The sequence below is a fragment of the Choloepus didactylus genome, chromosome 6, assembly GCF_015220235.1.
Source record: "Choloepus didactylus isolate mChoDid1 chromosome 6, mChoDid1.pri, whole genome shotgun sequence".
Taxonomy (NCBI): domain Eukaryota; kingdom Metazoa; phylum Chordata; class Mammalia; order Pilosa; family Megalonychidae; genus Choloepus; species Choloepus didactylus.
The window spans coordinates 91,887,057-91,913,468 of NC_051312.1; the positions used below are offsets into that span (position 1 = coordinate 91,887,057).

The following is a 26,412-nucleotide window of genomic DNA, read 5'->3' on the forward strand; positions in this document are numbered from 1 at the left end:
GTCTGATTGTGATAGATTAGCAAAGGAGCCATTGCCGATGAAAGATGCCTGCAAGAATTTGGGATGGCTTGGGTGATACTCCTCCTGGAGGGATCCATTTACCTCCCATTTCAGGAGTTCCTTCTTTCTGATGAGAGGTTTCTTCTGGAAGTATTTATACCATCTGGCCCGTATCCAGCACAATTACCTTACCAGGGATCCAAGGAAACCTTCCCACTCACCCCCCAAGGATACCCAATCCCTTTGTATACACAGACCTTCTCCCACTTACTCAAACAGAAATCTAGCTACTGCTGTGAAAGGATTTTGTAGAGGTAAAGTCATAAACCAGTTGACCTTATGATAGGGAGATTATCTGGGTGGGCTGACCTAATCACATGAGCCCTCTAAAAGCAGAGCTTTTTTTTTCCCCCCCTGGCTGATCACAGAAGAGGATATGCTTTGGAAAGAAGCAAACAACCACCTTGTGACTTGCTTACAGGGGCCACATGGCAAAGAAATGTGAGCAGCCTCTTTAAGAGTGGAACGTGGTCCCGACTGACAGCTAGCAAGGAGATGGGGACCTCAATCACAGGGAAATAAATTCTGGCAACTATCAGAGGGCCAAGAAGAAGACCGTAAGCCTGAGTCAAGAACCGCAGCATTGGGCAACACCTCAATTTTAGCCCCTTGAGACCCTGAACAGAGAATACAGCCAAGTTGTGCCCAGACTTGTTTTAATCTGCAAAGTTTGTAATAATCCGTTACATGGCAATGAAAACTAATACACAAGGGATTGATGTATTCAGGACTATTAGACAAGTTGTAATTTGTCTATGAGTAAAGAGTTTCCGAGTTCTATTGCCTCTATACTCTGCAGGCAGTAAAAGGTATGGGAATGTGCTGTGTTAAACTGCCTGGGCATGAAGAACGTTCCACTGCCTGAGTCTGTGTCTAGCTATCCCAGTAGTAAATACTCATCCCTACAATGCCTGAATTCTGTGTTGGAAAGTCCACAGCGGACAGACAATGCCTCTGCCTCAACACCTGAGTAATCAGAAACAACTCTGAGATTACACTGGGACAACTGGCTAACAATTTCTCAGACCTCAGTAGACTGACCTGTTCACTATCACAGTCTTAAAGTGCAGGGATACAGTGTTTGGGTCCTCATCACTCCTTTCTTCTGGATGATGGGCTGTGCCATCATCTAACATTCTCTCTCTCTTACACATGTCAGTCCAATTGTACCCACCCTTTCAGCAACTGCAAAGAGGATCTCCTCTGCTTTTTATTTTTATTTTTCCCATAAAACAACACTGGGGTCACCAGTCTCATCATTTTTGACCCCTTGACTTAAATGCCATCACCACATGGCATTATTAGAGCTGTTAGCTCACTTGATCCCCCTTGGGGTTATCTCCTTCACCTGGAGGTGGGGGTAGGGACTCACATGGGTCATCAATTTTGACCTTCCTAATCTTTGCTCCTGGTATACAGCTCACTATTAACACAATGACATCTCAGGCTGTTCTTCACATCCAGTGGAAGAAAGTCAGGGAAGGGTCCCATTTGGTTCTGCTCAGATAAGGTCATATACCATATTTGCATAAAGATCATGTCATCAGGGGTCATATTGCACATATCAGGGTTTTTAATTCTCAGGGTGTTAGTCCAGTCTTACTCAGTGGAGTCAAACCCTCTTTTTAGACTCCCTCCAAGGTCATTTGTAGCCATAGAATTCTATTGCTGAAGTTTGATCACTAAACTCCGACCTCTAACCCAGGTCTCTGGTTCACAAAAAATCTACGCTGAAGATTCTTGGGAATTTATCAGCAGTGGAAGTCTCCTCCTGGGTTACTCTCTCCAGGAGTCTTTAAAACAATATTGGGGGTGGACGGAAGATGGCGGCCGTGACCATAGCTCCCTTGAGTCCCGTGTTCCCGCAGGCACCCCTGGGCTAGTAGGAGAGGGTCGCTGATCCAGCTTGGGGCGTGGAGGGCCTCCCAGAGGCACGGTGAACCCACGCAGCTCTTCAGGGACAAAGTAAGCTGGCAGCACCCACCCGCGAATACCAGATGCCCTATCCGTTGATGAGCGTGGTGTATTGAAGTCTCCAGTTATTATCCTAAAGATGTCTGTTTCTCCCTTCAGTGTTGCCACTGTTTGTGTCATATAATTTGGGGCACCCTGAATCTTTATGAAGATAAAAGAAAAAGACCAGAATGCTCGGAGAGAAACACTGAAAAGTTTGGAGAGAGCTTAGACAGAAAAAGTCCTCAGAGGAGCTGAGAGCCATTGAAACCAGAACCCAGGGGAGAAGGACCAGCAGACATTGCCATGTGCTTCCCATGTGACAGTGGTGTATGGGATGTCAGCAGCCTTTCTCCAGAGTCCAGGCATAAAGAAAACATTTGCTGGTTCACAAGCAGCTGCATACTGTCATTTATACTCCGGAGAGAAAACAGCACACCAGAGAGACTATAATGAGTACTGTAAGTAATAAAATGCCCAAATGTCTATCTTTTAATATGCTTCTAAGCTCAGGTCCCACGTTTTAATCCAGCTGAAATCAAAGTGATTTAAAAATGGTCCTGAGGCCACAGTATCCATGCCCTTACCAAAAGGAGTCCTGAAATACCTAGGTCCCTACCTTAGAGTCTATAAAAGATTCACTCACTAAGTTTTATCTCTCAGAAACTTCAATCCACCAGGGCGTTCCTACGCCAGACAAGTCTTAAAACCCAGGGGCAACAGCCTCTTTAAAAACAATAATCAGATACAGTCCCCTTCCTGTCAACAGCTGTCAACATCCCCTTTTTTTTTCAGTAAAAAAAAAAACACCCCCCCCTTTTTTTTTTTCAGTAAAGAACTTTTCTCATTTATTTGGTGCCCCACTGTTTTGTTTTTTTTTTTAATGTAATTTTATTGAAATCTGTTCACATAACATATAATCATCTAAGGTCTAGAATTGTTCATGGTTTCATCATACAGTTGTGCATTCAACACCACAATTTTTGAACATTTTTTCACTCCAAAAAATAAAAATGAAAATAAGAAAATAAAAGTAAAAGAGAATATTTAAAGCATCGCATACCCCTCCTCTATCCCTTATTTTTTTAATTGGGGTCTATTCACATACCATACAGTCATCCAAAATGTAAAACATTTGTTCACGGTATCATCATACTGTTGTGTATTCATCACCACAGTCAATTTTTGAACATTTTCATTACTCCAAAAACTAAAAATAAGAATAAGAATTAAAGTAAAAAGAACACTCAAAACATCTCATTATCCCCCTCCTCCCTATTACTCATTTACTTCTTTTCCACAATTTTTCTACTCATGTGTCCATACACTGGGTAAAGGGAGTGTGAACCGTAGGGTTATCACAATCACATGGTCACACTGTATAAGCTATATAGTTATATGATCACCTTCAAGAATCAAGGATACTGCATTGCATTCAACAATTTCAGATATTTCCTTCTAACTATTCTAATAAACTAAAAATTAAAGAGGGGTATTTATATAACACATAGGAGTTACCTCTAGAGTGACCTCTCGGCACCATTTGAAATCTCTTAGTCATTGAAGCTTTGTTTTGTTTCAATTCTCCTCCACCTTTTGGTCCAAAGGGCTTTGTCAGTCACATGATGCAGGGTCCAGGCTCATTCCTGGGAGTGGTGTTCCATATTGTCAGGGAGATTTATACCCCTGGGAGTCGTGTCCCCCGTTGAGGGGGGGAGGCCAGTGAATACCTGCTGGGTTGGCTTAGAGAGAGGCCACAGCTGAGCAGCAGGGGAGACCCTCTGGGGGTGACTCCTAGGCACGTTTGTGAGTAGGATTAGCCTCTCCTTTGCATTGTCAGTCTTTGTAAGGGCAAGCCCCAAGCTGGAAGACTTGGCCTATTAAACTAACACCCTCTTTCAATGTGAACAGGTTAGGGTGGTCACTGCCTAGACACACCTGAAGATGGAGAAAGAGATTAAGTGAGAGGAAAAGGTAGCAACAAACAAGATAGGCTTTAACAAAGGTCTATGAATACTGAAACTTAACATAAATATGAATATAAGTGTATATGTATATATATATAGAGAGAGAGAGACTAGGGTATTAGAATAGCTAGAAGGAAATTAATGACATGGTGGAACTATAACTTATAGCATCTTTGAAGTTTGCTCTGTAGCTATTTGTTGATTGTGCTTTGAAAGTCTTCACCTTTCTGTATATACCCTATATTTCATAATAAGGATAAAACTGAAACTGTGAAACTAACCTGTAACAATTTTTGAAATTACTTATATAATTGATTATTGAGTTGTACATTGAAAGTTAACACCTTTCTGTATATGTTATATTTTACAATAATGGAAATAACTGAAACTGTGGAACTGTAACCCATAATATTCTTGGAAATTTGCTAACTACTTGTTAAATCGTACTTTAAAAGTTATCACTGTTATGTATATATGTTAAAGTTCACAATAAAATAATACATTAAAAAATAAAAATGACCCACTTGAAAAAAAAAAAAAAAAACAATATTGGAATGGAATCTATTTTCACACATGTAACTGTCAAGATCTTTGGCTTGACAGGTTTTGCTCCTGCAACCCATGACCCATAATCCCAAGCCTTGAAGATGGCTGGCCAGAAGAGGGCTTTTTTCCCACCCCTGAAATGAGTCATGGTATTCTGGTTCCTTGGTTTGCTTCCATTATTGCCCAGTTACTGCACCAAATTTCAAGCAAACAAGGGCAGTTGATGAGGCAATGTATATTCCAGGCCTTTTGGAACCATACTTATTGGTGAGAAACTCATGGTTACATGAACAATAGCTGCTATGTGGAAACCCCAATGCCCATGACCTTCTGGGACAGGCACAGAGATCTCATAGGACCCAGATGTCAAACTTGGAGAGGACTCCATGCCTTGGGTTGTGGAGATTGTAATTTGTATACCTGAGAAGCACTAGCTCCTCCTACAGGATGTTTTGGTGCTGATCCTCTAATAGTACTACATGACAGAACACTGGTGTTTAGCTCCATTGTGCCAGCTTAGCATTCTCTGTTAGAAGAAAACCACTCCTTCCCCTGGCATGAGCAGAGTGCTGGGGTTCTAGCCTTGAGGTTTTAGCTGCATGATGTGACAGACTTGTGGCCTGATTAGCCACCTGAGCATTCTACCAGACCTGACTACTTTAAGCTTAGCCAATTATTTTAGAGCTCTCCAAGACTCCAGCTCCTTTGGAAGATCAATCCTCAGGAAATTAGTCTAGGACAAGTTAAAACTTTCCTCTCAAGCACTATATAGCAGCAATAATGAATGAACTAGAGCTACATACAACTACATACATATCTCTTAAAAGCATAAATATAGAGGCACAAAATAACATTTCTATCATGATTTTATTTAAAGTTGAAAAACTGGCAGAATTAAACTATATTTGTTTTGGGATACATACCCATGTGATAAAAGTACAAAAAAAAAACCAAGAAAGTGATTTCAATATGTCAGGAGAGTGGTTGTTTCTTGGGGTAGGGAGAGAAAAGGAGTGTAATGAGAAAGTGTATGGCAAGGGAGAGCACGAAGTTTCCAGAGTACTGCCCATGTTCCATTTCTTGGTTTAGGTGGTGAATAAATGTGTACTCATTTTTATAATTATTCTTTAAGCAGTAAAAATATGGTTTTGGCCTATTTCTCTGATTTTATATTTAAAGAAAAAGTGTTAGAAAGAATACACACTGAAATATTCAGCTCTAAAAGGTCATCCTATCTACAACTGACTTTCAAATGATTCAGGAAAAAAAACTGTGTGTATGTGTGTGTGTGTATGTGTGTATAATATATACATAAACACATAAAGAGAATGATAAAGCAAATATGGTAACTGTTCAGCAACAGGGTATCCAGGTGAAGGACATATGGGAATTCTTAGTAGCACTACAATTTTTCCAAGTTTCAAATTATTTCAAAATAAAAAATTTTTTTAAAAAAAGGAAAGAAAGGAAAGGAAAGGAAGAAAGGAAGAGAGAAAGAAAGACATACTCCAAGTAGAACATTTTCATCTCCTTTTATTGAAGGAAATAGAAACTTGTGCTGAAAGGCAGTGGTGCCTCAGAGCATGACAGGTTAGCCAATGGGGCTGACGTGACAAGCCACAATGCTGGCAAGGGATCCTACCATAGTGGGAGGAACCAAAACCACAAAGACAGCAGGAGGTAGCAAACATCCCCAACACCCAGTGCAAGCATTTTCATTTGCAGAGAGCTTGGCCATGCATCTTACAAAAAGGTTCCCCTCCTCATCTCAGGCCTTGACCAAAAGCAACCCTGGCACCAAATCCATTCAAAACTAACAAGTAATCTCAGATCTGGAGACCCATCCCCTTGACCCAAAGCTTCAGGCCATTAGAAGATCTGAGCTAATCATTCAGCTCAGATCAGATGGAAACAAGGGGATGAGTTCCTGAAACATCCCATAAGCATAGCTGGACAGGTGCTGATGCCCAGCCTTGCTCTAAAATCAGCTCAATTTTTTTTCCTGACTTCTCACACTGCTCTTATACAGCATGTGCCCTGGGAACCGCTCAATATCATAAACAAGTACAGAATGGGCAGCAGCCTAAGAAATGCAGGGAATCAAAAGCTGCTACATTAGCCAAGACCATTTCACAAGAAGTAGCATGGGGAACACTATTGGGTCAAGGTCTTCCGAAACAGCTGCTAGAAGCACACATAAAGAAAAATGTGGTCGCTCTCTCTCCCAAATCAGGATCAGCAGTGCTAAAGTCATGGCCCAGGAAGCTGAGCCACTTCATGTCCCTGGCAGGTTATCAACCCCCATGGCATTCCTCAAGCTGTTCCAGTTTTCAAGTACAATGAGGTGTTTGGGTAGTTCAGTCACAGAAAAGCAGCACTAAAGAAATTTCAACCAATTACAAATTGATAATGTTATCAAGCCACAAATTTTTATAGTCAAGAACTGATTTGGGGGTGGGAGAAGATTTTGCTATGTAGAAATAGGAATCAAAGTTTATTCATATAAGCCCTTGATCATAAACCACCCTCACTTCCACAAGTTGGAAGGAAATTCCTTATTTAGGAATGGCCATGATCTGATTAGTCATACAAGTTGCAGTTCTCTTCAAAGCTGGACACATGGTTTCCAAGGATCAAATCTTGAGAGCTCTAGATCAGGAAATGGGAGGAGCAAGGCAAGGAGGAAAGGACATCAGGGGTTGGAAATTCTGAACTGAGCATTTATTTCACAGAAGGCTTGGCACAATGAGGCTGGGGTGAGTGTGGCATTAGTGATTGTTCTTGGTTGCCTCCTTTGCTGCAGCAATTAGTGGAGTGAGGCTGGAGAGGGGCTTGGCAATCTTCAGGAACTGATGCTATAAAGGAGAGAAAAAGAGTAAAAGACATGACTATTTACCATTTATCCTCAGCAACCATTACAAGATGTTAAGGGCATCCATATTTGTACAAGATGTTGTGTAGAGAGCTTCATATCATCCCTAAATTGAAAGAAATCTTCAAAAGATAACAAACCTACTGGGAATAATTCTCAACTTCACAAAACAGCACAGATTATCATAATCTGAGGATCCAAAAATGTTGCTAAAAAGTCCCTTGACTTAATAACTTTATGTAGAGACAGAGTACATCCAAGTTGGAAAAAATCATCTGGAAGCACTCAACTTTTTCATCATCAAGGACTCTACTTTCCCTTTCCAATTTCTTACTTTGAAAATACTTGGAGCCAGACATGAACTGAAATCCTGGCCCTATTACATATTGGCTATGTAATCATGGAATGTTATTAAGCTCTTGAAACCTCAGTTTCCAAATCTGTAAAAATGTGAATAAAAGAACACATAACTAACTCACAGGATTGTTGTGAAGAATAGATGAAAAAATAAATGAATTGCTTAGGGCCTAGAATGCAGTAAAGAATAGAAAGCATTCAATATTAGTTATATTATTATATCAGAAAGAAACCTCTAGAGGGTACCCATCTTTCAAAAAAGAAAATAATAAAACACCTAATTAAGAATATCTATACCAATCACAGGATTGACATAGTATTTGCATATTTCCCAATTCCTAGGGTTTCCAGAACACATCTCATAATAAAGGCAAAGAAATCCTATAGTTTACTGTCTGTTATACAGTATTTTGAGTCACAAAGGATCCTCGAGGTCAGTGGGTTACACTTGGCAGAACCCAGATATATCTAATAGATTAGTGGTCTGCAATCAGCAACTCCAATCTCAAAGAGATGCTAAATGTGTTCTAGAGGGTGACATTCCAATGAAAGCAAATGCTTTAAGCAATTTCACTCAATTCAACAAATGTTTTTTAAGTACCTATTCTAGAGTCAGGTCCCACTGGATATAAGAGGAGACCCAGAGCTTATCAGATAGAGGTTATGATCTAGTAGGAAAGACAGAGATGCCTTTAATGCAGGGCAGTGTGGTAGTTCCTAATCTGATGTGCCTTGCTAAGTCACTCTAGTTCCCTTAATACAGAGGTAACTGACTGTGCATGCCCACAGTCCAATCACTGTCATAAAGATGCACGTAAGAATGGCACTAGTGAAGTAATAAATTGTACCTGAAACTTAAAAATGTTAGATACAAATAATTTGACCTGCTAAGGGCAGTTTTTTGCAACCATTTAAAATAATTATGCTGCAATTTCAGGATTAAGCAGGTGACAGTATAAGAGGCTTGGTAAACTCCCTCCTCAGGGCTTCCCCTCAATCTGGCAGAATCTCACTCCAAGCAAGTAGAATATCATTGCCACTATCTGAGATGGTCTCCAATGAAGAAACTGAGAAGACTCGAAAAGCTGCACTCACTAACCAACCTCTAAACTTGTGCCCTCTAGAATCCTTTGCTGAATGTACCTTTTGAGCCAATCCCAATGAAAATATAACTGTGTAATGTTTGCATGTTAGAGGGCTTCTTCTCACCAAGACTCAAACTCTGAAAGATTAATTCAGGTAGAACAAAAGTAGTATTAAAGAAAAAGATAGGTAAAGTTCAATAGGAACTCAGAAAGTAGAGTTGAAGCTGGTCTAGGAGAATATGTAGAGTTTTAATAGACCGAAGGAAACAATATAAGCAAAGGCCCAGAGAGGAAGAAGGTTAGGGAACTGGAAATAGAGGGTGAGTATGGGATGTGGTAGGAGAGAAGCCTAGTTCCAAAACAACCAGTACCTAACAGAAAAAAAGGAAGGAAAAAGGATTGTTTGAGTGATTCTTCTAGCTAGGTACCTCTCTTCATAGGAACAGTTACCTGTAGCAGTTCTTTAGCTGAACCTCTCTTCTCCACATCCATCTCAAGACAGCGGTTCAAAAAGTCCCGGAAGATAGCTGACAGCTTCTCTGGGTTCTGAAGCTCTGGGGTCCCGTTGGTGGCAATGAGGTACAAGGCCTGGCAATATAAATGGAGAATCACTTTGAGCTGCAAATGAGATTCTCTCTCAGTCCTAAGACATGCCCTCTAGAATTATGGTCAGCTACTTTATGCCTCTAAGATACAAAGAGGCAGCTGTGGTTTGTTTGAAAGAATATGACTTCAGGATCAAGTTTGACATTTAAAGGCCATGTAATCATGTGCAAGTCACGGAACTTCCAATTTCCTCATCTTTAAAATGGGAGAAATATGCCTATCTCACATATCTATAAAAGGCAAATGAAGTAGTATGTTTGAAAAGCACTTTGTTTTAGATCTAAAGTTTTATTATTATTCTTGATTACATATCTAAGGAATTTATTATTCATTTAGCTTGAGCTAAACATCTGCCCAGCTGCTAGCAGAAATTATTCCTGGTGCCTTCATGTCAGTCATCCAAGAACTGATCTCTTTAGGCAGGAGAGGAATATCAAAAAAAAGTGTTCTGTAAAGCAGCAAGCTGTTTCATTGTTGCCTCCCTGGTCCTTTAAAATGAACATCTCTGCGAAAGGTAAAGAAAAACACAGTAACACTAAACCTTTATAAGAACCCTGCGCTTTAATTCACAAAGCACTTAAACAAACACTACCTCATGTAATGACCACAACAATTCTGAGTAATAGGTAGAGCAAGGATTATCTTCCCTTTTCATAGATAAAGACCAGAAACATAAAGAAATACACTAGGGTCACCGTGTTCATAAGAGCTCATGTCTTCTGACTCTAATCCCATTTTATTTCTATCACACCTCACTGATCATAGTCTTCAAATATCTGCAAGGCTATTCTAAGGCAGGGGAATATGTGTTGTATGTGGTCTCAGAGGTCAAAGCAGAGACCAAGGGATACAAACTACAGATGGCAGATTTCAATTTGGTACACTGAAGCACTTTCTAATAATCAGAACTATCCAATGGTGACATGAGCATGCAATTAAGGCTAGATGATCACCTACCAGCAATAATGTACACGGAATTCCTGAAGTGGGTGGGAGGTGGAGCAAACAAGAAAATAAAAGCAATGAGCATAGCTTTCATACTTGCCCATCACCGAAATTACCAACCTACTTGCATCTATATTCATATGCTCTGCTTCCCCCTGAGCATTTATACTTTAAGTTCAAGAGTAGCTAGTTTTATCCAGAAAAGAGACATCCAGGTTAAAAGCCACAGAGACCAGCCTAAGTCCCATTTCCTGGGAGTAGAGACAACAGCCCACATATCTTGAAATGAGATAAGCACTACTCACTCTCAGAGGGTTTTCATTGAGGTATGGGGGCTCCCCTTCAATCATTTCGATGGCCATGATGCCCAGGGACCAGATATCAACCTTGGGCCCATAGGCCTTCCGTGTTACAACCTCTGGTGCCATCCAGTATGGGGTTCCCACCATGGTGCTCCGTTTGCTCTGCTCTGGGGTGATTTGAGCACAGAACCCAAAATCAGCTAGAAAAGGAAAAGAAGAGAAGGAAAGGATTTACATTTATGACACTCCTTCATTCAGTAAGTTCCGACCATGTGCCCACTCCTAGGTGTCAAGCTCTGTCTGGCTCCCATCTGCTGCAACTCCAAAGCTGGAGTCACTTGACTGCCATATACTGGTCCAGCTTTCAGCCTGGCCCCTATTCAACCCTAAGGAAAATTGGGAAGACTATAAGGAACATCATCTCTGCCCTTCTACTCCTCCTCAAACCAGAAGGACCAGGCATCAAAGGCCAAGTTGCCCATTTTGGCCTTGAATACTTATCTCAATTCTACCTTGTCTTTGAAAGTCATTACCATGCCCCGAAATCTGGCAACTAGTCCTTGCCTTCTTCCCTGAGTATGAGTCCCTGGCTTAAACCCTAATTACATACAGCTAGGCATAACCCTGTTTTTATCAGTTTCTTACCTTGTGCCTCCTGGCTAGAAGGTGCTAACAGTCCTTGTACAAGCTGTCCAGCCACCTGCAACAGAGTCCCTTTGTCTGGACTACTAGTCCTTACACCATTAAATGTAATGTCCTGCCTGCAGTTCATTTCACATTATAATGCAATTATACATTTATTTAAAATATGATGCCTTTGATAGCAAGGACTGTGATTTCTTTCTCATCTTTGTATCCTCAGAGGGCCCGGCATATAATAAGACATTTAGTGAAAGTTTGCTGAGTGAATAAAAGAAATTACACTAAACTCTTTTTCTAATTATCTATGACATGTTTTCTGTACTAAGGCAGGCAACCCTCATGCCCATCACAGTGTACACCTAGCACATACAGTAGGGAATCAGAAAAAAAAAAGTTTATTTAAAAGGCTGAATGTATAAAGGAATGAAAAAAAAAAAACCCGAAATGATATCTATGATGGTGGTGGGGAATAGAATGAGCCCACATACCCCAGGAAATACGTAACTTTTAGACACTTTTAGACAGGCGGGTCTTCTAGCTACTATTATATGATTCCCATTCTACAATAGACAGAGCTCCACAGGGAAGAGAAACTTGTCACTCCTGAGACTCTTACTCACTTAGCTTGACAGAGCCGTCCATTCCCAACAGGATGTTGTCACTCTTGATGTCTCTGTGAATGACCTGGTTTGAATGCAGAAACTCCAGAGCCTGTAGGCACTATAAAAATGGTATGGGCAGAGGAAGAAAGAAAGGACTTATAATACAGAAGATACAGAAAATCAACTAATCCAACCACCTCTTTTAAGATAAAGAAAGTGAGGCTCCAGTGAGTTAAAGGACTTGCCCCAGATCAGTGGCAGGGTCAGGTCTAGAACCAAGTCTTCTTTCTCAGCACTCTTTTAACACTCCCTACTGCCTTATACTTTATAATAGTTTTATAGAGGAGTTCCTCCAATGTATTTCAGTGTTTTACAGAATAGTAGAACCTTAATAAAGAATCTGAGGCCCAAGAAAAGTTACTGAAGAAGAACAGAAAGGATTTTTTTTCCTGAAATGATAAAACTGGAGGAAAGCGACAATAAGAGCCATCTTTGGGAAACTAGACATATGAAGTGATATTATTAGAAGCAGCGAAGTTAGGGATATAATCTTGTTTTGGTGAAGCCATATTTCATACTGTTCTGGATATGTTAAATTTGACATACCTATGGAATATCTGCAAACAAACATCCGTAACATATGAGTCTTAAGTATTAAACAAAGGTCTGGATTTGAGAAAAATATTTACTAGTCATTTGTGAAGAGGTGATTTTTAAAGTTATAGGAATGGTTGAAACTGGGCAAATGATATAGAAGGAAGAGGAGAACGAAAAGAACCTTGGAAAACACCTAGACTTAGCAGGTCAAATGAGGAACAAGGAGATGGAATGGTACAATTAAAATGCCTAGTTCTGCCACTACCTGACCAACCATATTCTGGATAATCATTTACTCTCTCTCTAAACTACCGTTTTCTCATCTGTAAAATATCAGATAAGTTAATCTCAGGTTTTCTACTAAATCTAAATCGTTTGGGTCCATAACCCAAAGCTAAATATTTAGAAGCTTCTACAAATTGAAAAGCATTAAAGATACAACCCAATAGGAAAATAATATTCACATGGTCCTAATTTAATCCTTTGACTTAAAAGAACATATCAATGGTGAATTAAGAGCAAACCAATATTCAGAATTGGCTTGTCTCTGAAAAATTAAGCACTGCTCTCCTTAGGAGGCTGGAGACCCAGGTCAGTTGAACAATAGCTACTGGATGTCAAAAACTATGATCAAAAAGGATGATCTCGAGAAACTGGGACACTCATACATTTCTGGTAGTAATGCAAAATGGTGCAGCCAATTTGGAAAATAATTTGGCAGTTCCTCAAAATGTTAAGCATAGAGTATACCATATGACCAGTAATTCCATTCATAGATACATACACAAGAGAAATGGAAATATATATCCACGTAAAAACTTATACATGGATGTTCATACTAGCATTATTCATAATAGCCCAAAGGGAAAACAACCCAAGTGTCCATCAACTGATGAATGGGTAGATAAAATATGGTATATATCCATATAATGGATTATTATTTTACAGTAAAAAGGAATAAAGTACTCATCTATGCTAAAATATGGATGAACCTTGAAAACACTGTGCTAAGTGAAAGAAGCCAGTCATAAAAGAACACATATTATATGATTCCATTTATATTGAATGAAATTTCACATCATTCAGATCTTTACTCAAATCTATGGCAAAACCTTCCCTGACTACCCTGTCTAAAAGAGTGCCTCCTCTGTCATTATCTTCTTGCTCTGCTTTATTTTCTTCATAGCACATAAATAAAGTAGGAAAGCAAAATAAAAAGATGATAAAAATATATGTCCATAGAAAAGAGATAAAGGAAAGTATTACAAAATATTTACAGCTGTTATTTTTAAGTCAAATTTTTGTATATATACCTTTTTTGTACTTTATAATTTTTCTACAATGGGTGCATAATTTTACAATCAGAATGAAGTTATCTTTAAAGAAAAAATCATGGTGATAGAAATTACATAACCCAGGGATAATAAGAGAAAGATGGGAGGGTCAGCAAAAGTTTCTCCCACCTTCACAGTGCCCAGGCTGAGATCCCATCAGCTGCAGGAACCTCAGGAGACATGGAAATATGGAGGCCACTTCCTGCCCGAAGCAGCTTGGCCCTTGGCCTTACCTCACGGCACACTGCTGCGATCTGGCCTTCATCCATGCAGGTTTCTGTCACCACATCTGTCAAAGAGCCTCCTGCCAAGTATTCCATGACAACCCACAGCTCATCTCCCACGAGGTAACTGCAGGAGTCCAGATAAAGGATGAGAAGGAAGAATCAAGAGTACAATGAGGTTTCAAAGATTCAGTATATAGAAAAAGGAAACCTACATCTCACTCAGTTCTGGAAGGGTCTAAGGTTTTTTAGCCTTGGGAAAAGCACAATCTAGAAGACAGAATCACTAATTTTAAATCTCTGAAGGATATTCCTGGAGAAGAAACAGATGTTCTGTAAGCCCCAAAGGGCAGAACAAAGATCACTAGGTTGAAGATACCTGAAAAATAGATTCCATCACAACTCAAAAATTAGAAAGACTGGAAATGAAACAGGCTGCTCTGTGAGGTAACACGATTCCCACACCTCTAGAAGCATCCAAGCAGAAAGCACCCAAACATTTGACAAAGATGCTTTGGTAGAAAGGGCTTGGGATTCAGAGCCCCTGTTACTAACATTAGGGAAAGTCACCAAATCTTCCTGAGAGTTCTGCTAGATCTGAGATCCATGAGAGCAAGTGCTGAGTCTTGTTCATGACTGGAACCCCAGTGTCCAACTGAATAAATTAACGTGTAAAATAAAAGAAAATTGAAAATGTTAAATGAAATAGTGATTGTAAAAGTCTTTAAAAAACTATGAAGTGTTGTACAAATAGTCATTATGCTGACAATGACCTGCAGGTTGGGTGTCTGTGGTTCTAGGAATGGAATTAATTCACCAAGGACTGCAAAGACAAGGCCTCTTTTGATAAGCCAAGGGCTACCATCTGCAGAAATTATGGGGCTGACATGAGTTAGAACCCCTAGGTTCATTCAAAAGTTGGATTACTCAAAAGTTGGATTATTCGGCCCTTTTATGTAGTTAATAGGTTACTTAGTCTGTCTGGTCAATGTTTCCTAGGCTGTAAAAAAGGACAAATAAAAACAAGGCTAGCCACTTGATTCTTAAAGATGACTGCATAACTACGTAGCTTACATAGTGTGACTGTGTGATTGTGAAAACCTTGTGGCTCACACTCCCTTTATCCAGTATATGCACAGATGAGTAGAAAAAATGGGGACAAAAACTAAGTGAAAAATAGAGTGGGAAGGGGGGCTGGAATGCTTTGGGTGTTCTTTTTTACTTTTATTTTTATTCTTATTTTTTTCTTTTTGGAATATGGGAAATGTTCAAAAATTGGGATGATGAATGCACAACTGTATGACGGTACTGTGAACAGTTGATTGTATACTGTGGATGACTACATGGTATGTGAATATATCTCAATAAAACTGAATTTAAAATATAAAAAAATTAAAAAGATTAAAAAAATGAATAATAGGGAGGATGGGATGTTTTGGGTGTTTTTTTTTTTTACTTTTATTTTTAGTCTTATTTTTATTTATTTATTTTTTTGGAGTAATGAAAATGTTCAAAAATTAATTATGGTGATGAATGCATGACTATGTGATACTGTGAACAACTGATTGTATACTTTGGATGATTTTATGGTATATTAATATAGCTCAATAAAATTGAACAAAATTTTTTTTTAAAAAATTCTAACCACCAAAAAAAAAAAAAAGGCTAGCCAAAGTCCTACAAACTATGCTGCTAGTCTTGGACAAAGAAGCTAGACTGGAGAAAACATTTCTTGGATAAGCTAGAGCTGTATGGTATGTCATTATATTTGCATCCTTATATTGGGGCTACTGCTGGGCAGACTGTTGAAGGCTTTTACCAGACAGTCACAAGCAAACGGTAAGATTTGAATCCTATTCTCTTGGCTATTAATCTAGTGCTCTTTCCAGAAGACCCTGCTATTTTTGTAATTAAAAGTCCTGTCATTTTTTAATGTCTATGAAGAATAATATGAATGATTAAGTCCTTCCTCAAAAATCTCCTTTGAGAGAGAAGAGTATGGGGTACTTGGACCAAGACAGAATTCAGAACTGAGTAAAAAGCCCTCCAGTGACACAAACATATTCCCTCCCTGACAAAGAATGTACAGTTATGGGCTCCCATCCGGCATACTGAGAAGACACCTGTCAATCTGGACTGGTTGGGGGAAGAAATATGAGGGCTCTCTTTGGGCACTGGCAAAGCAAAATCTCCTTTTCTGGGTTCAGCATGTTGCTGTAAAACCTAAGATAATAAAAGACAGAGTAAGGTTGTCTCAAACATTTTGTGGTTACACATTGTGCCAAAACAACCTTTAAAAAAAATCACATTTCAAAGGTAAAGCCCCAGAGCATCACATATTTGTAGAAGAACAAATATAGATGGAGTTCTCCTCGGGGACAAGTAACAAAAATCAAGCACCTCATTCGCAACACTTTTACGGAAGGCCTAGGCTAAGGACACCCTCTCTGTGCTCCCACAGAGGTTTATTTTTCCTCCACCCAACTAGGAGCTACTGAGTTCACAGTATAGGCCTCTGGAAACATCAATAAAGGCATGATCAAGAAATAAATGCATAAACCCTCCAATTCCACTCTAGTATACAAATTCCTTAAAGAACAGTCTTCCATTTTACTGTTTCCTCCAGTGATGAGGAATTCGCCATTCTGAGACAGGCCATCCTTTTATTATTCTCTGATTAGTAAGTCCTTAAAAGAGTTGGGATGGTGAGCAATAACTTTCAGAGGTTTCTTCAGAGCTACTCAGCACCCACATCAAAGAGACATAACCATCCCCAAAGGGAGAAAGCTTTGCTCTCTATAGCTATCAATGTCATGTTCTGGGAAGGTCAGAGTCCAATTCCTTTCCTCTTTCAAGAAACTGAAGCTTATCAATGTTTTATATAGGGAACAAAAACACACTAATGAACTCTTCCAGCAATCTAGAGGAAGAGGTAGCTGGTAGTGCAACAGATATAGTAAAAGATTTAAAGTCAAGACTAGGTACAATATCACCTCCATTTGTGGTATGTCTGAAACCTGGCAAGAAGCTTAATTTTTTTTTTTCAGCTATGAGCTATGAGAGAAAATAGCATGATATAATGAAAAGAGCATGGATTTTGGTGCTAGAAATACTTGCATTTAAAGTCTATTTTGTCTGATATTAGTATAACGATCCCAGCTCTTTTTTGCATGGAATATCTTTTTCCAACCTTTCATTTTCAACCTATTTGCAACCTGAATCTAAGATGAGTCTCTTGTAGACAGCATATAGATGGATCATACCTTTTTATCCATTCTGCCAATCTGTGTCTTGATTGGAGAGTTTAATCCATAATCATTTGATGTTATTAGTGTAAAGGCAGTACTTTCTTCAGCCATTTTATCCTTTGGTTTTTATATGCCATATCTTATTTTTGTCTCTCTTTTTACCCTCTTAGTTACCCTTACTGATAATCTTCATTTCTACACTCCAAGCCTCTTTCTCTTGTCTTTTCCTTTCAGCTTGCCGAACTCCCTTTTGTATCTCTTGTAGGATGGGGCTCTTCATTTACAAACTCTCTCAGCTTCTATTTCTCTGTGAATATCTTAAATTCTTCATCCTTTTTGAAGTGCTGATTTCTCAGCAGAGATGGATTTGCCTGGATAAAGAATTCTTGGCTGGCATTTTTTTTCTTTCAGTACCTTAAATATATCATACCACTGCCTTCCTGCCTCCATTTCTGCTGAGAAATCAGCACTTAACTTATTGCTATTCTCTTCTATGTGACAAATTGCTTTTCTCTTGCTGCTTTCAGGATTCTGTCTTTATCTTTGGCATCTGACATTCTGATTTGTATGTGTCTCAGAGTAGGTCTATTAGGATTTATTCTGTTTGGAGTACAATGCACTTCTTGGGCATGGATATTTATGTCTTTCCTAAGAGTTGGGAAATTTTCAGTCATTATTTCCTCAGATAATCTTTCTGCCCCTTTTCCCTTCTCTCCTCCTTATGGGACTCCCATTACATGTATATTTGTGTACTTTGTGCTGTCATTCAATTCTTTGAGACCCTGTTCAATTTTTTTCCATTCTTTTCTCTATTTATTCTTCTGTCTGTGAAATTTCAAATACCCTATCTTCCAGTTCACTGCTTCTTTCTTCTGCCTGTTCAGATCTGCTGTTGTATGCCTCTAGAGTATTTTTAATCTCTTCTATTGTGCCTTTCATTCCCATAAGTTCTGTTATGCTTCTTTTCATACTTTCAAATTATTCTCTATGTTCACCCAGTGTCTTCACAATATCCTTTATCTCTTTAGCCATATTTTCCTTCATCTCCAGGAGTTGATTTAAGAGATCTGCTTGAACATCTTTGATTAGCTGTTCCATATTCTGTATCTCCTCCGAATTTTTAATTTGTTCCTTTGACTGGGCCATGTCTTCCTCTTTCTTAAATGGCTTTTAATTTTTTGCTGATGTCTAGGCATCTAATTATCTTGATGACTTTACTTTGAAGGTCAGCTTCTCTCTCTTGTGCAGGGTTTTGTTATTGATTGGCTTTGTGTTAAGGCTCTTCTTGACACTTGGTTCATCAGTATTTCCCAGCCAACACAGAGCCAGGAACCTATTAAGGGGGGCACAGACCAGTTCCAAAGGGCCATGGGGAGAGGATCAGGAAGATGCCAAAAAAGCCTTTTTGTCAGCTCCCCGAAGCTGCACTTTCCTGGCCTCCCCAGCAGATTGCACTCCTCAGCAAGCTATTTTCCACATCCCTAGGAAGGCAGTGTGTTTGTAAAGTCTGCTAGCTCTGTCCCTGGGGGGTCAAAACAACGGTATGGAGACCCCAGTTGGGGGCAGGCTAGAACAGTGGGATCCAGTGGTCTAAATTCATGGACCAGAAGCTGTGATCTGGACTCAGCCATGCACCAGTTCTTGGGGAGGAGGGTTTCCATGTCCCTCTTGTTCTGTAGCAGCCAGTCAGCCAGGGACTAGATCTGAGGCTGCTTGCCTTGAGAGTGGAGGTTGGGTGCTAATAGCCACAGTGGTGCAAGTTACTCACAATTTTTCACCATAGTTTCTCAGTCTCTTCATCCCACTCTTCCCTGGATGCTGCACAATGCTCCCCTGGCCTCCAGAGCCCCAGAGCAGTTGTTTCAGACAGTTTCTGCCTCTCTGTTAGCTGTCCTTAGAGGAGGAGTGATCCCTGAAGCTCCCCACTTCACCATCTTCCCCAGAAGTCTCCTGATACTAGGAATATTTGAGTTCAAAACCCTGGTTTGCTACTTACTTGCTTAGTAGTCTTGGACAAGTTACTAAATTCTATGACCCTCAATTTCTTCATCTGTAAAATACGTATAATAAACCCTACCTCAAAATGAGATAATGTTCATGAATGTGCTTGGTACAAAGTAAATTACACCACAAATGCTAGCTACAACCACTCTTACAGTGCTATGTTAAAGAACATAATTCTGATGGGCTGACAATAATCAAGATAGGATTTAATGAAGATAACTAAAAAGTTCTATCTACAACTCCAAATTAACGCAAACTCATGTAAAAATAGAATGGAGATTGTAGTTGACCACAAACCTATTAGGAGTCAACAATGAAACAAGACTGCTAAACAGCAAAACCAATACCAGATGAAATCATTAGGTTGTGTTGAGTTTAGAACAAAAGAGGCATCCCACTGTCTCCATATTGGTCAGATTTCAAATGAAATATCTAGTACTGACCATCACATTTTAAGAGAAGACAGAAAGACCAGGAGGGTAAGCAAGATAAGGAAAGATTTTGGATGAAGAGCAATTTAAGGACCTGATGTCTAACTCAGGCAGATGAGCTGAAGGGTGTTCATGAGGCAGAAAACAGTACTAAGACTAGCTATTAGAAGCAATGGAGTATTCAGCCTAACACAGAATGTTCTAGCAACCAGAGGTGTGCAGCAGTATGAAGAGGCAGAGGCAGAGAGCTCAGCATCACAGAAGACTCTTAAATGAAGGCAGTTCTAAGTGCTGGTATTGCTCTCTCCTTTAACAGCCTCTCCACTCATCAGTCCTAAAGGCCCTAAACCTATGACCAGACCCACCATTCTATACCTGTCCAAGTAGTTCACAATATTTGGGTTCTTGTTTTCCCTCATGACCAGAATTTCGTTAATAATCAGCTCTTTCTTCGGCTGCTGCTGAAGGTTCATCTGCTTAATGGCCACCTGAAATCAGAGTACAGATGATGTGCAACCTGAGTCATTCATTTATGGAGCACCTACTAAACACCAGACCTTAAGCATAAATAGGGAGACAAAGATGAATAAGATACCATCTTAGCCCTCGAGGAATTCACAATTTATCAATGCAGACCAGTGGTTCTTCAAGTGGAGTCCCCAGACCAGCAGTATCAAGATCATCTGGAAACGCACGGACAATTAAATTCTCAGACCCCACTCCAGAACTACTGAATCAGAAGCTCTGTGCTTTAGTAAGCCCTCCAAGAGATTCTGATGCACACACCAAAGTCTGAAACTCAAACTTTGAACTTGAAAAATAAGAAGTTCATACAAAGTGCCAAAGAAGCACTATTTAGGGTAAGAACTTTCTCAGTCTGGCAATCTAGAGAGGCTTCATAGAGGAGAAGGTGACTTTCTCCCTCCATATGTCCATTTTTTGTTTTCTTTTTTTTTTCATTTCTTTTTAATTAGAGCATTGTAGTTTTTCAGAAAAATATGCAGAGAGTACCAAATTCCCATATAAACACCCCCCACAGTTTTCTCTATTATTAACATTTTGCATTAGTGTGGTGCCTTTGTTACAACTAATGAAACAATATTAATATAATTATACTATTAACTATAATCTGTAGTCTACATTGGGGTATACTCTTTGTGTTGTACAGTTCTGTGAGTTGTTAAAAAATTTTATTCTTGTAATGTGTGTACAATCTAAAATTGTCCATTTTACCCACTTTCAAATATATTTCAAATTTGGTGGGGAAGGTGACTTTAAACTTGGGTGTACAAAGATAAACCCAAGCTAGGTTAACAGAGAAAAGACAAAGGGGAAGAACTCCCTAATGTTTATGCACGAAAAAGAAATTGATTGCCTTTTTGTCTATAGCAATTAAACAAGTTTCCATATAAGTAATCAAAATCCCTTACAAATATAAGGTTTATTATCATTTCCAAGACATTTTTGCATCCATTTCTTCTATGTGTCAGGTACTATGTTAGGTATTCTCAAAGATGTTATTTCATTTTATCCTCAGAAAGACACTATGAGTTAAGCATTACCGTCAACCTGTTTTGATAGTTGAGGAAATTATGATTCAGAGAAGATACGTAACTTACATACACACTATTAAGTGGCAAAGTCAGGGTTAGAACCCACAAAAATGATGCCAATTTAACCTGTACACATGATCAGATTAGTCTTTCTCATAGAGCACATTTGATGACACTCTCCCCTGCTCAGTAATATCAGGGGCTCCTGGTTGCCTAGGAATGCTCCTCTGCCCAACACTCATGATTTGACCCCTATCTTACTTCTCACTGTATTCCCTCAGATACTCCATATTCTCCCTGCTATCCAGTCTCCTTGTCTTTGTTCAGGATCTTCTCTCTATCTGGAACTTTTTACATCATTTTCTGTTCAAAAGCTATTCATGTTTTGTATCAGGCTAAAAGAAACATTTTCCAAACCAGATATGCTTTTTCCTTTTTTGAAGCCTCATAAGACCATATTTTTACCTCTCTTCTAGAACTTACTACATACTACCCTGCATTATAATTAGTTAGGGGGTGTGTGTGCATATGTGAATATGTATGTACATATGTGTGTTTCTGTGTGAACACATAAGAAAGGAAGCTTGAGAGATCTTTTGAAACCTCAGAACCCGCAGTACCAAGCAGAGGGCCTGATACACAGTTGGTGCTCAGCAAATGCTTGTGGAAAGATAGGGGGTAAACAGAATTCAGTGGGTTGATGAGTGCTTTGCTTTTAAACTATAAAAAGCATTAGCAATAGGCTGCCTATCCCACAGGAGTAAACTTTAAATGATTTGCTAAATGCTCATTCCCTAGAGATATTTTCCCTTCTTCCTGCTTAGTAGACAAGAACATGAACATTTAAGAGAAGAACTAAATTTGGTCTTTCCAGAAGCAGCAAGAAGTATAAAGGATGAATAATTCAACTAAGTCAAGTATGGGCAGTCTTCTGCAGAGACCCAATTATTCATAAGGAATAGAAATGATGTTTTAAACATCCTGTGCACCTCTATTCACTACCCCAAGTGAGAGAAAACTGCTTTGGTTTGGGGTCCCCAATCAGGTCCTACTGTGGTTTGGCTGCAGCTTTCTATAACTACAGCTGAGGATTACCTTTTCCTAATGTCTGAAAAGCAACAATGTTGACCTAAAGATACATGGCATTAAGTATATTATGTCCTTATAATACATTTTAGGGGCTAGACCCTAGATACTGCTTTTGGAGTTCCTCATGACATCCTAGAAAGTGGGACAGTGTCTGTGAACCCCACAGAGATCACTGCCGGCAGCAGCAAGGGAGAAGAGAGGCAGGCAGAGCTCTAACATGGAGGCTGCAGCAGGATACTGGGGGTCCTTATCAATAGCTGCTGACTGACTATGGGACATGTTAATGCCCTTCACCTCATCAGACCCCATCTATTCAGGCCAAGAGACAGCATTTTCCTGTAACAGAAAAAGAATCGGATCTGTACTCTGAGGACCTAACCTCTGTATTTGACTCTGTCACTTACTGACCTTGACTAATCACAAGCTCTCAGAGCTTCAGTGTCTTCTTCAATACATTGAGGATAATAACTCCAACTCTGACTCTCCTCACAGGATTGTTTTGAGGACTAAGTGAGATAGTGGCCAATGTGTTACTCATATACAAATAAGGGATTTAATAGAGTAAGACAACAATGAAAATGCTAATCATAGTAATAATTGAATTTCATGAGCACCTAGCACAGAGCAGCAAGAATGTCAGCAGACAGCAACAACAAACTCAAAAATCAGTGTACTGAGTACCCACTGTGTGCTGGGTACTGTGCTAGGTGCTCTACTTACATTAACTCAGAAAAACCTAACAACTTTAGATTTGGACACAAGATGAGTTGACAACTTCCTTTGTGACTCCGTTGCCCAAATAGCTAAATTCACTGGGTATGGGTTCTGACTATATCTTAGTTATCATCATTTTCAAGGTAAAAACTTACTGCATTTATCGCTTTCCATAAGAAGTGCATTGTGGGAATCAAGAAAGCTAATTTTGTTGTCTGGAGCACTAGGTTCTATCGATCACCTCTCTTGACTCTTAATCTTTGTTGACCTATCACAGATTTTAATGAGACCTTAATAAAAGATGTATGTAAAAACATTTTCACATTGAAATTATACAAACTTTTGATAGTCTGATATTTTAAGGAATTGAAATGTAGCAATCCTACTGAAGAACTAACTGGTCTCCAGCTGCCTTTCGATAGAATCTAGCGAGACTAGACTGGGGGCTGAACCTGGAGGGAATGTGTGCTGTCACACCAAAGATTAAGTTTTTGCAAATTCACATCTCACATAGGTTTCAAATTCTTTGCTGCAATGCCAGTTTGCTTTCATTAACTAAAATTCTATAGGATATACTGGTGGCCTAAACTAAGTTGCCCTCAAAATACTCAGGGCCAAGCTCATGAGTTCTGTTATAAAGCTTTTTTTTAATCTGAAGGAAAAAATATATAGGACTTCAAAACACTAAGAAAATAATGGCTTACACCAATTTTCAGTATGGTGCCAAACTTCAATGAAATTCAAATTCATGTAACCCGAATTTTATTTCCAGAGGTTATCCTAATAGAGTAATTCTTTACTTTTCTCTATTCATTGGTCATAAAAGTATCCTGTAACAGCTACATTACTTGATTAAAACAATGTTAAATACTTTAAAAAAAAATCAGTGTATTGAGTGCCCACTGTGTGCTGGATACTGGGTGCTCTATTTACATTAACTCAGTAAAACCTAACAACTCTGCACAGTAGAAATCATTACCTGCATTTTCAGTAAAGAATTGAAGCTAAAACTTTTAAGTAAATTAACTTCCCAAAACCATAATCGGTAAGTGGCCCACAAGTCCCGATAACTTCCAAAGCCTATTATTTTTCTATTTACACATTCCCTCTAAAAGGGCACTGGACAAACGATTACTAGATCTGTAAACAGAAAAATTCCCAGCACTAACATGTTAATTTTTCTATATGTGACAGACAACATATAATATGTGACAAGCTCAACTCCTCCCACTTGGATAACCCTTATTATGCACTCATTCACAAAGGCTGATAGCATCCTGCCAGCCCTGGAGCAGGAAATGAGGCCTTCTTGACCACAGTGCATTAGCCACTTTAATGGACTCACTTCCATTCATAGTTTTGTAACCACAAGGCAGGCACACAGTGAAGTTATGTTTCCCTTTCCTGTAGCCAGCTTCTTATATATGCAACCTTCAGGCCTTCCAGGAATCGTCCACCATCAACCTTCATTCCACCAAGGGCTATCAGGCTCAAGAGGCAGAAGCATGACAAGAAGGGGTCCTAGTGCCTAACCTCAGCTCTGCTGTGGCCCTGCAGCCCAGAAAGCATGTGATTAGGAGCCAGAAGTTCTAACCCACTCCCTGCTAATTTCTGGTAGTACAATCATGTAGAAAAGTTATTTAAACTCCCTGAACCTCAAATTCGTCATAAATAAAAAGGAAATAATATTACCTACCTCATAGGGTTCATTTTAGTATGTATAACCTCTTTTTTTTTTTTTTTTTTTTATCTCTGCCTCCAATTCCCCATCTGTAAGACTCTCCTGCCTTTCTCACCACTATTTTTACTTTAGGCAGGTTCTTATCAGCACTGCAAGACTTTATATGTACACAATGAAGCTTTTGGGCTCTTATATAATTCATAAAGTTCTGAAGCATTTTCACATACATTGCTTTATTGAACCCTTCCAACACTTTTGTGAGGTATATGTTATCATGCACAGATTATAAATAAATAAAATTCAGGCTCAGAGAGGTTAAGTGGTTTGCTTAAGTTTATATAAGTAGCTAAGAAGTAAGCATGTAGGTCTTTGCATTCCCCCTTCAATGAACAATTTAAAAATCCATAACTATATTATAATTTTTTAAAAATTTGACTAACCCTAGGTAGAGTCTCAATACTTCGTTTAGACACTTATAAAAGACTCACCAAAGAGCACAGTGAGATATATGCTATCCCTATTAATCATGATTTCTCCAGGATTCAACTACTAAACAAACACACACAAGCAGGTTCCTAGCAGCCTCCTTCAGTGGATCCCAACTTCATTTTCACTGGAACAGGAGGTGCCTCTCGCAACCTCTGAGCCCCAGTACTCTTTGAACTAAAAACTGTCACAGGCAGCTGCCATCCACAGCCAACCTGCCAACATTCCCCTATTGCAACTAAAGGATAGAATGCAAGGAAACCCAAGTGCTCTATATTCCCTTCATGTCTCCTGCCTACTGAAGACAAGATCTTGGGTCAGCAGGCCTTAGAAATAAACTTAGAGCTCCTCTATCTTAATGAAATGATAGGGACAAAGAGGTCCCTCCAAATAGATGAGGGCTTCCATGTTTAATGGAATCCTTAGAACAAAGTAATGGGAAGAACACTGGACTGGGAGTCAGGAGACACAGGCTTCAATCTCTTATTTCTATATCAGGTTTTTCTCCCAAGGACCAAACCCATGTAAACAATTATCTACTAGGCAGTTCCACAAGAAGGTCTTTCAGGCAGTATCCAAATTCTTCATATCTACACCTCCACCTGTTTTCTTTCTCCTTGAATAATAAACCTCACTTACGAGCCACCCTGACATTCAGTCAATTTCCAAATCCTGTCAAATCTACTTCCTAAATCTCTCTCAAATCCATCTACTTCTCTCCCTCTGTACTTATTCCACAACCTTAGTTCAAACAATTATCGCTCACCTAGACTTACAAAATAACCTCCTTACTCACCTGAGTCCACTCTTACTCCTCCCATCTGTTCTCCACAGTGTAGCCACAGCAACTTTTCTAAAAGTGATAAATCTCATCATATTATGCCCCTGTTTAGTTCTAGTCTGCTGTAATAAGAAACTAGAAGAAACGTCCTATTGAGCTAAGAAAGGCTAAAAGTTAACCAAAAATAAAAAGAAACAGTAGAACTGAAAGAGCAATAGTTGGTGGCAGATACTCACCTCCTGTCCTGTGGCTACATCCATTGCAGTGTACACAGTACCTGAAGCACTGAACAACAACAGGTGGGGGAGAGAAAGAACAACAATAGTAACAGGT

At 39.3% G+C, this 26,412-nt stretch overlaps 1 protein-coding gene across 4 annotated transcripts in view; it reads right to left on the reverse strand.

The window, feature by feature from the left end:
• Positions 1–6,042: 6,042 nt before the first annotated feature.
• The window catches only part of PAK1 (p21 (RAC1) activated kinase 1), a 184,939-nt gene continuing 164,569 nt past the window's right edge, over positions 6,043–26,412 (reverse strand). For all 4 annotated transcript variants that reach the window (XM_037840799.1, XM_037840797.1, XM_037840796.1 and 1 more), the window contains exons 9-15: positions 26,316–26,364; positions 20,151–20,263; positions 14,102–14,219; positions 11,956–12,055; positions 10,697–10,893; positions 9,291–9,428; positions 6,043–7,381 (exon numbers count right to left, since the gene is read on the reverse strand). In XM_037840799.1, coding sequence (XP_037696727.1) covers positions 7,295–7,381; positions 9,291–9,428; positions 10,697–10,893; positions 11,956–12,055; positions 14,102–14,219; positions 20,151–20,263; positions 26,316–26,364 — 802 coding nt within the window. In that variant the 3' untranslated portion in view covers positions 6,043–7,294. The remainder of the gene's footprint in view (positions 7,382–9,290; positions 9,429–10,696; positions 10,894–11,955; positions 12,056–14,101; positions 14,220–20,150; positions 20,264–26,315; positions 26,365–26,412) is intronic.